Here is a 12,030-nt window from a genome sequence, read left to right as displayed (position 1 = left end):
GAGGTTGGAAGTAGGCTAGCCCCAAGTTCTGAGACTTCAGACTGTGAATTGCATTTCTCCATGATCAGTCACATTAATCCATGTGGTTTAGATCTAAATGGTATCCTTTTTTAAATAGTGATGCAGTGGTGTTAAACCCAAACTGTCATTATTTATGTGATCAGTATGACACCAAAGTGTTTGTTAATATGACATCACTTTGGTTCAAGGTGACTCTCTACAAACTGGGGTTGTTGATTACATTTTATTCCAAGGTTAAGTTTTGTTTTAGCTAATTTAGCTAGTATGGTTAATCCAGTAATTCGTTTAACAAGTGCTGAAGGCTCTCCTGAATTTATAGCTATTTTGTAGTTTGCTTAAAGGATAATCTCCCAAATAACATTTATATGTTTGCAGTTAACTCGGTTGTATGTAGAGTGTTTGATAGGAATATTTTTGGTGCAGCATCATAGAATAGTTTATAGAATGGTAAATACAGTGAGAATGAGGTCTAACGTATAAACCGTTACCAACTGGTGTTGTCCATGGGAGGTAGGAACACAGTTCTGGCTTTTCCCTTCACAGGCTCATTTAGAAGGTAACAGGCAGCACCTATTGTCCACCTGTTGGATTGTGTTCACCTTCTCTTTATGAGACAGGCGGTTTAAGCCTTTCCATTTGTAGAAAAGCTTGGAAAAGCCTCAGAGAAAAATTGTTTTCATTTTCCAGTAACATTTACACAAGTTGACTCCTGCTTTAGTTGGAAACCTTTTTTCTGCAGTGAAAGAACTCAGACTTCACACATGTAAAGGTAGTTAGAAGTGAAGTTCTAATGCAGGTTTTAACAAAATCCAATCAAAATAAGAGTTAATGCTTCTGTGCAACTGAATATAGTTTATTTTTTCAACTGAGTACGTGATGACTTAAATGGTTGTATTTAGAACCATCTGAAATTTCATCCTTTTATTTAACACTATTATGACAAGTGTATTTATTTTTCTGCATGTTTATAAATTTATAAAGCCATCCTTCACTGAATATATATATATATATAATGTGCTCTCATGTTAAATTGTCTAGAAAGGGAGACATGATTTTATTTTGTAGTTGGTTTATTTTGTAAACTGCACAGTATTAGGACACTTATTAATCAGTCAGAGAAGGAATGGGTAACATCATCCTGATGGTGACCGCAGAGGCATCTGAAATTTCTACACCCAGTGCTCAGGAAGCCATCACTGCACTGTGGCTCAGAGCTCAGGCCAGGAACTGCACTGCTGTAGGAAAGTCTCCAACCTCAGTTGGTCAGTTAGGGTGTGATTCTTTTGAGCCTCAATTGCCTCCTCTGGCAAACAGTGTTAATGGTCTCATTAGTCCTGAGAGCTTAATGAGATACTTCCTGTAGTCTCAGTGCTCAGCCCATAGTACAGATTCCTATTAGCTGACATTACTTTCACTGTTTCTGGTTTTTAAAAATACCTTAATAAGCTAAAGAATATTTTAATTGTGCTAGTGAGTTCTCTACTTGAAACCAGTCACAAACCTTCCACCTCACAGTGAGAGGCTGGAGACCTCTTTAGAAAGGACCTGTGAGGATGCCCATGTCACTGCAGTTAAGGGAGAAAGGAATCAAGCAAGAGGGCTACTGTTGAAGGGAGAAGGCAAGTTATTTTTCACAGGGGAAGATCATCCACCTAGGAAGCCTGAAGAATTAACTGAGAAGTTATTAGAGCTAAGAAGAAAGTTCATTAAGTTTCTCAGAAAAAATTGACATACAGAGATCTGTATCTGTCTTTCTTATATCTGCAGAAATCAGTGTGTAAAATATATATATATTTTTTTTTCCCATGTATACTAAACAGATGGTTTTCCTCACAACAAAATTTTTAAAATCTATTAATAATTTTATGAAATTATGAAAAATGACCTATATGAAAAAAATCAAGGTTCCTCAATTGGAAAACTCATTATAAAATGTCAAGTCTCCTGTAAATACACATCCAGTGAAAATTCCAGTGATACATTGGGGAGGAAGTACTCAAAATGATTTAAATTTAGATTTATCTGAAAGAACAAGTGGATAAAACTAGGTAAGCAAAAGAATAAAAGATGAATGGGAATTTGTTCTGGGAAACATTAAAATGCCACAGTTTAAAGTGGTTTGGGTTACAGGTGATTTTTAATTAATTTTCTAAAATTACAGTATGTCAATTTTACTTTCTTTAAAAAATATATATATATAAAATATAGAAAATTATGTAATTATATATATGTCTTTTAATTCTTAATATGACTGCATATCTGATATGCCCTTGAAATGCTTAAAGTTTATTTTTATACTTCATGTAGAGGTAAATTAGTAGAATAATTTTCATTAGCATTATTATAGTAAAATTCATAAGCTTGCTAGCCATTAAAAATTATTTTGATCTGCATCTTTTGAAATCCTTCTTCCGTTTCTTGATTGCGTTTATTTCTCTAATACTAAGCAGTGGGCTTCAGTAGGCTAATTATAAAAGTCAAATCCTCAGCATTCTGGCCTCTAATTCAGGGTATACTTGAATTCATAGAATGGCTGGATAATCTGTTGTTTGCCTATTGTGATCTTTACTGCATGCGAAAAGACTTGATTCTCCTAATGAGAGGACAGAGAAGTTCTTTGTGCTTTGAAAGAAGAAATTGTCATTGGATTTTTGTGGATTTCATTAGGTCAGAGTACTGGTGCTTACATAGAAGATTTGGACGTGTAGGGTTTTGTAACCTAGACCTCTATAATAGTATAGAGTCGGGTCTGCCTCCAGACAGTGGGGGCTGATCCTGTCACACTTGCTATTTCAATGTGGGTTTCTTCCCTTATGTTGGTAACTTTAACTTCCATAGGAAAATCAGTCGCTTATATGCCCTATGCTGAGGCCACAAGTGCCCTAGAGCAGGAGGCACAGATGCACAGTACCGCGGCCAGGTCAGCGTCACCATGTAGGCTCTCTCTGCAGCCCGGTGTGAGTGCAGCCCGCTCTAGTGGCCCGCCAGGTAAATACCAATCCTCCCGCCGTGGCTGCTGGCCATCCACCTACACTGCTGGCAGGGGTGGTTTGCTCCTAGGACACGTCCCCACTGTTTCAGAATTCCTTTCTCGTTTCTCTGCATTCCATCTTTAGTTGTATTCAGTTGAGATTCACTGGACCACTGGGAGGTTTGTGTTCATACCTGTATACCGTGGCGTTGACTGCCTGTTCTCCTATGAGTACATGTACTTTGTAAAATCTTGAGATCCACCCCGTGCTAAAAAATATTCAAGTGTCTATGAGAGTCAGAATCAGTAAATGTTTCTCAAATTATGCAAGATGCAAAGAGGACATATAACTGGCTGTCAGTCATATCTGTATATTTTCGAGAGTTGTAATATCAGCTGTCCCTAAGAAACACCCTTCTTTTCACCTCCTGTGTGAGGTCCAAGGAGTGGTGCAGAGAGAGGAAAAATCACTAAAGATTGCCGTTTGCATAAGCTGAACAGAAATAGTCAGAAATGGACACCAGCCTGAAAGCTCTGGTTTGACAGGGAGTTGAGTACTTTGGTGTCACAGATACCATTTGTAACCCGCGTATGGATAAAGATTTAATCTAAGTGAAAGAAATTTAAAATAGAAATGTTCATCCTCAAATTCATCTTGCACTTACAACTGAATTGAGATTGAAGAAATAATTGAGACAGGTGGAACATCACAAACTAGGAAATTGACTATTTTGAATCATTTTTTTCCTTCCTTTTAAAAGTCCTCCAGCCTTCTCCACATCAGGTGATAACTAATCTCCCTGAAGGGGTTCGGCTTCCAACAACTCGGCCCACTCGGCCGCCGCCTCCTCTCATCCCGTCATCCAAAACCACAGTGGCTTCCGAGAAACCATCGTTTTTACTGGGAGGCTCCATCTCGCAGGTAAGAGGGCTTCTCTTCCCAGGAGATTCTCTGTTGGTTACTGCTTTGTAAAAATTTTCCCTCCCTCCCATATTAATTTGTCAGAGTCTAAATGAAAATCTATTTATGACGAGATACTGACTTAAAAATGCAGCAGTCGCTTTGTCTTCCACGGCACATGCAGGTTTGTTCAAGTTAGGTCCCCAAATTGAGTGACAGTGTCATGTGTGGCCACTCAGATCTCTGTCTGCTTAATCAGTGGTCAGCTAATGATCAGGGAGCTCTATGCCTGGAAGGACTTAAATTTCCCAGTCTTTACCGAGGGGCTCATCAACCAGGCAGCCGACGACACTGCCTTCCTCCTCAATTCCTGCTGTCACAGAGCCTTGAAGTGGGACCACACACGGTGAGGATGCACGGCCTTCTGGAGTCTCCCTGGCCGGTGTGCAGCCTGCACATGTGTATGGCCTTCTAGGTCCCCAGGGAGATGTTGGACCTCTGCAGACCCCTGTGGACATCTCGTTCTTTAGCTTTTCCTTTTTGTGGGGAGGAGTGGGGCATACCTCAAAGGATGCAGGATCTTAGTTCCCTGACCAGGGATGGAACCCTCACCCTTTGCCGTGGAAACATGGAGTCTTAACCGCTGGACCACTAGGGACGTCCCTCCTACAGTTTTTGGTTAGCCTGATTGTTTGCTCTGACTGCCTCGGCCAGAGGAGAAGTTAATCCATTGACTCTAATTGTTTCTGACAAGCCTACACCTGCTTCCCCACCCCATCAGGCCAGATCAAGACAGCTTTGCAAGTGGGGTCTCTCAGAGAACCACTCAGCCAATCTGATAATGACAGTCACCTGAGACTGACCCCTGTACTTCCATGTGACCAAGGCTGTGGGTTCTGAGGGCTGAAGCAGACCGGCAGTGGGAGTCAGCAGAACAAGTTCACGGGTCACAGAGCTCACAGTTCTCACCAGAGTATGCCGTTTTCCTGAATAAATGCTCCCAGATTTCTACAGGTCTTTGGTTACAGAGTTGGAAAAGAGTTCTTAAAGGGCTGATTGTTAACCTTCCTGCTAGTTTTCTGGTTGCCTTTGTGGAGGAGGGTCTTTGGAAGTTCTTCCTCCACCATTTTTTCGAGGGATAAATGCAATTAATGATAGTAGCTACATCTGAGGATATGGTTAAGTGTTTTCAGTTATGTAATTTGTTAATAATGCACATTAATCTACCTAAAATTTAGGGTGATTTTGGAAGATGTCTTGCTCCTTTTAAAAGCTTTTAAAATTTAACCAATCTGCAATGAGGATTTTCTTGCTTTATGTATACCTATTCTTAGTTTTGGTGGGGGGTGGGTGGGTGGTAAGTTTTCTAAACAGAAATGTGTACCTTAACTCTAGAGTTGACCTTGTGAAGAGACAGTGTTATTCTAGTCCTTTAACATTATTTTTAGGGAACACCCGGCACTTACTTGCCTTCTCCTAATCAGGCCTCCTACGCCCCCGAGGCAGCGAAGCCCTCTGCAGGCTCCATCTCTCTGGGACTGCCGCGGCAGCAGGAGGCCACCAAGCCAGGTCAGTGAGGAGGGGGCGGACCGTAGCCACTTTTGTGGTGCCCCAGTCTGGGACTTGGCACTTGAGCTCACTCTGTCTTGCTCTGGCCCACAGCCACTGTACCCTACATCAAGCAGGAAGAGTTCTCTCCTCGAAGCCAGAACTCACAGCCTGAGGGTTTACTGGTCAGAGCCCAGCACGAAGGGGTGGTCAGAGGTAAGACATGCTGTAGGGCAGAAATATTATACTCTGGTCCCCAGTAAATGGGTTAGGGGAAGTCAGTAATATGTTTTAAAGATGGGCTGTTGAATTAGAGCCTTTAAATTCTAAGTTTAAGTTTTTTTCCATGTAAAAATCATTTTAAAACTTTGAAATTTTGTGCTTCTGCAGTGCTTTTAAAAATTGTGAAATTATTTTTAAAGTATGTTTCAGTAAAACACTGTTCCTTTTGTGCTGCAGTTCCCCTTTTCTCCTCTCTCCCAAGCAGGGCCTGGTTTTGTTGGCTTGTTTTTCTTGTAGGTGTGGGGGTGTGATTGGCTGATGATTCTGTTGTTATCCAGGTACCTCAGGAGCCATTCAAGAAGGAAGCATAACTCGGGGAACGCCTTCTAGCAAGCTGTCTGTAGAGAGCATCCCGTCCCTCCGAGGTTCCATCACCCAGGTCAGTTGTTCTCCTTCCGAAGACCCAAACCACAGCTGGTGAGAAAACCAGGAGTGAAGTCTCGCGTGGGTTGGCCGTTCTAGCACAAGTTTTGTGACAAAGTTGTTCATTGTTCTGGGATTTGGGACAGGTCTCAGTGATGATAAGCCACAAGCCAAATCATCTATACTGTGTTTCATTGAAAAAGGTGGATTATTTGCAAATTGGCAGAAAAAACAAGTTATAATTGATGCAACTCTGCCTTGCAAAGCTTTTAACATGTGTTCAGCTTAAACAGAAATTGAGAGGAAAATCATAAATTGTTTGCTTGCTTTTACAACTTGTTGTTGTCTTTTTTCTTAGAAATTTTGAAAAAGCTTGATTACATTTGCATGAGTTTAAGCCTTAAGACAAATTTTGTTTCTGAGAGTTAAGTACTTTCATAGTGGTTTGACTTTGAGGTGGGGAAGAAGGCTGACTCAACTCATATACCTATTGGCATTTAGGAAGTTTTGCATGGCAGGGTTCAAGGACCAAGGTACAGTCTGTCTTTATGTTTATAAAACATGTCTGATTTCCCGTCATGTGCTGGCCTTTCTCATTTGAGGTCATGGCTTGATCTGATGCTTGGTGTGGCAGGTTACATTTTCTAAGCATTTGTGTCCTGTCAACTGAAGTGATGCTCATGCTGCCTGTGTTTGATTGAATGGCAGGGGACCCCGGCTCTGTCCCAGGCTGGCATACCCACTGAGGCATTGGTGAAGGGGCCTGTTTCTAGGCTGTCCATTGAAGAGAGCAGTCCTGAGAAAGGCCGGGAGGAAGCCACCTCCAAAGGCCATGTTATTTACGAAGGTAAAAGTGGACACATCTTATCCTATGACAGTAAGTATCATCTCTCCACTCCAAGGCTGGTGCTGTCATATGTGACATGGGTGTGGGGCTGGCTCCTTAACTGCTGGCTTTGGGAAAATGAGTTTTCTTTCCCCAAGCCCAGGTTTCCTCTCTGTAACGTAAAAAGGGTTAACATGAGTACTTCTCTTGAAACTTTGGTGAAAAATTAACTAAGACAGTCAGTGAAAAGTGCTTAACAGCGCGGAGCCCATAGCAAGTGTCCCCTGAGTGGTGGCTCCCACTGCCAGCTGTGGTCACTAGATTTAGCCTAGGAAAAGAATCTCTGTTTAATAGAACCACAGCTAAATGTCTGCTCAGCAAAAACAAGTCCCTGTGAATACGATTTGACCCCCTTCTATTTTAAAGGAATGCCAGTTTTCCGTGTTAAGAATTAAGGAATAGATAGTAGTCTGATAATCCTAGGAGTATTGAATTTAAATTCACCTTAAATGTAACTGTTTTAACGTCTGTCTCTAAACGTTCGTCTTTAAATGTGTTCATGAGTTTAAGTTTCAGCTTGCGCACTGTTTTGAGCAGTGTGCTGAAATTGCACTGTCCCTACCCAGGCGTGCGTCTCCCCTTTTTCCACTGTGTCCACCCTGGCTCAGCTGGCGATGACTATCGTCGGTCGCAGTGCTGTGTCCAGTGACCCTTACCTGAAATTTCACGTGCCCAGATCCTTTTCCAGCTGTTTCATCGCCCGCTGTCTGTAGTACTGGTTACTCAGTGGTAACCGCCGTTAGTTAACCTGGACCCACCGCTATTGTTAAGTTCCTTGAGGGAAGGGACCTAATTTACACCCTATATCTGCAATCCTGGTTTATGCCTGACCCTCAGTAAATATATCTGAATGAATGAAAACATTTTTATAAGTATCATCTACACAGAGGTAGGTATGTAGTAGATTAAGACCAGTTTTTATATTATCTTCATGAGATCATGAGGTTAACGTAACTTATTTAGGCCTTGGGCTAACAGGCCTTGGGCTCTGTCCGAGCAGTGCTTGTGTCTGTGTTCTGCAGATATTAAGAATGCCCGAGAAGGGACGAGGAGTCCGAGAACAGCTCATGAAATCAGTCTCAAAAGAAGCTATGAATCAGTGGAAGGAACAATAAAACAAGGGTTGTCCATGAGGGAGTCTCCCGTATCAGCACCACTGGAGGGTAAAGTGTTGTTTCCAGAGCTCTGTTTAGATATATTTAATTCTGTACAGCCAATTTGCATTGTTGGGTTAGGTTGCATTTAATATCTGTCATTTCTACCTGAAATTTATATCAATATATAAATGAAACATATAAATATGTTAATATATTATAAATACATGTAGTATAAAATGTGTAATAGTAATTAATATACTAATATGAAAGTTATATCAGTAAACATTTAAATTCATGTTCATCTCTACATATAAATTAAGCAGTACATGACAGTGAAGGGGGAATTAAAGACAAAATTGATTTTATCATAGGTAACTGTTAGAATGCTCATGTAATTTGTAGATTGATCCTGTTTAAGTGAGTTTAAAAATGTGAAGTTCATCATGAGCACTTGTTTTTATCATGGGGCAGGCAGAGTGGTATGTAACGTTCAGAGCAGAGAGGTGTTTAAATCTTGCTCTTTCCTGGTGCATCTGTCTGTGCCCATCTCTTGCTCTGTCAGTTGAGGGTTTGTACCTGCAGTCATGTGAGGAAGAGAGACAACTGTGCAGCCCTGTGCTGATCATGTGGCATGCCTTCATCACATGATCACCATGGTTTGTTTTGTGAATGGTTCACTTTCCTTAAGTCTTAACCTGACTCAAATGTTTCATTTTAATCTAGATGAGAAATGGGAAATAGGGTAAGGATTCCTCAGTCTTAAAGGCCTGTTGAACTTTCTAAGAGCTGAATTTTCTCTGTAGTTTAAAAAAAAAAATCTCACTTTCCTAGATTCAAATTTGTTGGCAATGTAACATGAAACTTCTGAAAAGGTTATTTGCATGTGTTTCATTTTGGTTTGCATCTTTCATGTATTTTATCTGTTTTTTGAGATAGCCATCTTTCATGTTTTTCTCTTCAGAGCTTAACAGTGATTTCCAGCCCTTCTGTATTTTCTCTTGCCTTGATAAAAAAGCACTGAGAGTTTAGACTTAGCTTTGAAAGTGTTGTTCTCTACGCTTTGACTTAGAGGTCTTCCTTGGCCATTTTCTATTTGTGAAAATGTTTGAAAAGAAACAGTTTTAAAAGTGGATACGTCCAGCTTTTATTAATTTTTCCATGATGTTCTTCTGAATAGTTTGCAAATCTAAAACGGTTCTCCTTTTTCCATGGAGCTTTTGTCAGAAGTGTGTCCTCTTAGAACAGTTAGTTCTGTGCCTGAGTTGACATCTGTGCTGTATCTAACACCAGAACTGCCTGCTTGTTTTGAAAGGACTCATCTGCCGCGCGCTGCCCAGGGGGAGCCCTCACTCTGACCTTAAGGAGAGGACCGTGCTGTCTGGGTCCATCATGCATGGTAAACTCTCTGCTAATTTGCTTCTGTTCACAACTGTCTCAGGGGCAAAGTAGTTTGAAATTAACGTGCTGGGTGTGAAGCCTGTTTTTCAAGGTATCTTCTCTTTTGACATGTTAGGCATTTAAACCCTAACTATAACTCTTCTTCTCTGAGTTTCATAGTTTATTTGAAGATGATAGTTGCTTAATCTTTGCATACAGACATCTTCATTATGTAAGAGCCACTCTTGATTGTGATGAATGATGTATTAAGTCTTGAACAACCCCCCCCCCCAAATAATGGCCAGTGAGTATTTACATAAGGATCTTACTGTAAACAGAAAACTGATTAGAAACTGCAAACAGCAAGGCATTAATTTCTTTATATTGTGGTAATTTTATGCAACAAAATTTACTGTCATAATAGATTTTAAGTGTATAGTTTAGTGGCATTAATTTACCAAGTGTGTGTCTTGAATCCTTCTTTGAAGGCACACCAAGAGCGACAACTGAAAGTTTCGAGGATGGCCTTAAGTACCCCAAACAGATTAAAAGGGAGAGTCCACCCATCCGAGCGTTTGAAGGTGCCATCACCAAAGGAAAGCCCTACGATGGCATCACCACTATCAAAGAGATGGGGCGCTCCGTTCACGAGATCCCCCGGCAGGACGTGTTGGCTCAGGAGAGTCGGAAAACCCCCGAGGTGGTGCCGAGTGCTCGGCCCGTCATTGAGGGCTCCATCTCCCAGGTACCGTCCACTTTGGACCGCAGTACAGCAGTAGTTATCAGTGGTTCTAGATCATTTTAAACGTCAGGTCTCCTGGAAGTAAACGTGGAGGTCTCTGTGACCTCATTTCTGGTCTGGGAGCATGTGTGGCACGGGCACTCTGCAGCCCTTCACTGGCACACGCCAGCATGGAACCTGAGGTGGAGCCCAGCCACAGGGCTGCCTGTGACACTTGTCTCTTGACCCACAGGGCACACCCATCAAGTTTGACAGCAGCTCGGGTCAATCTGCCATCAAACACAATGTCAAGTCCCTGATCACAGGGCCTAGCAAACTGCCCCGTGGGATGCCTCCACTGGAAATTGTGCCGGAGAACGTTAAAGTGGTAGAAAGGGGCAAGTATGAGGACGTGAAAGCAGGAGAGCCCGTGCGGTCCCGGCACACATCGGTGGTGAGCTCCGGCCCCTCAGTCCTCAGGTCCACGCTCCACGAAGCTCCCAAAGCACAGCTGAGCCCAGGGATTTATGAGGACGCCAGCGCACGGCGCACGCCGGGGAGCTACGCCAGCACCGTGTCCCGGGGCTCGCCCATGCTGAGCAGAGCTTCTGAAGGTACGTTGCTCTCGTATGCTGTCTGACCATTCATGCTGTCCACTGCAACACGTGGCCAGGCGTTGGTTCCAGGGGCTTGCAGACTGTCTGCTGTGCTCTGGGAGACTGGCTGCCCATGAAAATAGGCATAATTGCAAGTAAAATGCCTAATGTTTTTATTAAGTGCAGGGTGCACTGGAGTCCAGAAATGGTGGAACAGGTCATGCTTGGCATGAATTTTCAGCTAAGCTGTGAGAATTTCTGGAAGTTGGTCTGGACGGTCAGCTCTCCTCACTATCTGCTGTGGTGGCTGAGTGCTCAGGCCATGGAGCTGGTTGCTTAGGGTGAATTGAGGTTCTTACTGCACTGAATTGGACACGTTCCTTAGCTTTTTTGTGCTCTAGTGTCTTCATCTGTGAACTGGTGGTGTAATACCAAGGCTGGCCTCATAGGATTGCTATGCAGATAAAATGAGGTGATACGTTGAAAGGACTTTGGCAGAATAGCACACAGAGGGAAGGACTCGGTAATTGTGAACTGTTATTACTGTCGGTTCTGTTTTATGGCCAGAACCTGCCCCTCCTAGGGGTTCATGCTGCTGCAGAGACGTCTGGGGGGTGAGAGGCATGGATTTTTACCAAGTGGTCTGTGAACAATCTGAGGCCCTTAGAAGTGTTTCCACTGAGCATTGTAGATTGTAGTACAGTACTCATTTATCAAGGGCTTATGTGCAGGCTCCCAGGGGCGGTTGGAGGGGCCACATAGAGGGAGGAGAAGAGGGAAATGTCCGTCTGGGGCCATGGCGTAAACCTATACCCTGTTGGTCCTGGTCTTGAAGGAGGAGAATTGCCCTGCAGAGGGAGAGGCTCTGCCTGTTAGAGCAAGCTGCAGCGGGGAGGGGAGGTGATAAACCAGCATGATTTCTTGGCTTCCACACATAGATTTGTGTGATCACAGCAAAGTCAATATTATCAAAATAGTAATTAGATGGTGCTCATGATTGCACGGTATTGTGTGTGTACCACTGTTGTTGAAGTATACCCTATGAAATGGCCAAACTTGTAAATTTTATCCCCTGTATGTTTCACCACAGTTACTGAAACAGTGGAAGGTGATGGCTGGTAGGGTTTTGGTTTGGACTCGGTAGCACTGATGAGATAATCAAACTTCTGAATAATGTCTTGTAGAGAAGAAGAAGCTGGAGCAGGGAGGAGGCCAGTGCTGGCGAGGAAGTCTGTGTGGAAGCACAGAGCAGGGAACACTGTGTGAC

The 12,030-nt window shown here is 42.7% G+C and overlaps 1 protein-coding gene across 50 annotated transcripts in view; it reads left to right on the top strand.

Annotated features, from left to right (window-relative positions):
• NCOR1 (nuclear receptor corepressor 1) overlaps positions 1-12,030 on the top strand; it is a 110,855-nt gene that overhangs the window by 76,551 nt on the left and 22,274 nt on the right. For 26 of the 50 annotated variants that reach the window (XR_014080474.1, XR_014080472.1, XR_014080473.1 and 23 more), the window contains 9 exons: positions 3,754-3,914; positions 5,342-5,462; positions 5,556-5,657; positions 6,002-6,102; positions 6,795-6,963; positions 7,995-8,135; positions 9,382-9,465; positions 9,935-10,191; positions 10,421-10,781. Coding sequence is in view for 39 of the 50 variants with exons in the window: in XM_081583718.1 (XP_081439844.1) it covers positions 3,754-3,914; positions 5,342-5,462; positions 5,556-5,657; positions 6,002-6,102; positions 6,795-6,963; positions 7,995-8,135; positions 9,382-9,465; positions 9,935-10,191; positions 10,421-10,781 (1,497 nt within the window). In the remaining 11 variants the exon portion in view is untranslated. The remainder of the gene's footprint in view (positions 1-3,753; positions 3,915-5,341; positions 5,463-5,555; positions 5,658-6,001; positions 6,103-6,794; positions 6,964-7,994; positions 8,136-9,381; positions 9,466-9,934; positions 10,192-10,420; positions 10,782-12,030) is intronic. The other 24 variants (XR_014080475.1, XR_014080479.1, XR_014080477.1 and 21 more) reach the window with 1 other exon arrangement.

Source organism: Giraffa tippelskirchi, chromosome 3 (genome assembly GCF_054371585.1).
Source record: "Giraffa tippelskirchi isolate mGirTip1 chromosome 3, T2T-mGirTip1v1.2.pri, whole genome shotgun sequence".
Classification (NCBI taxonomy): domain Eukaryota; kingdom Metazoa; phylum Chordata; class Mammalia; order Artiodactyla; family Giraffidae; genus Giraffa; species Giraffa tippelskirchi.
The sequence above is the reverse complement of the archived record's forward strand: the minus strand, read 5'-3'. Positions and strand labels throughout refer to the sequence as shown.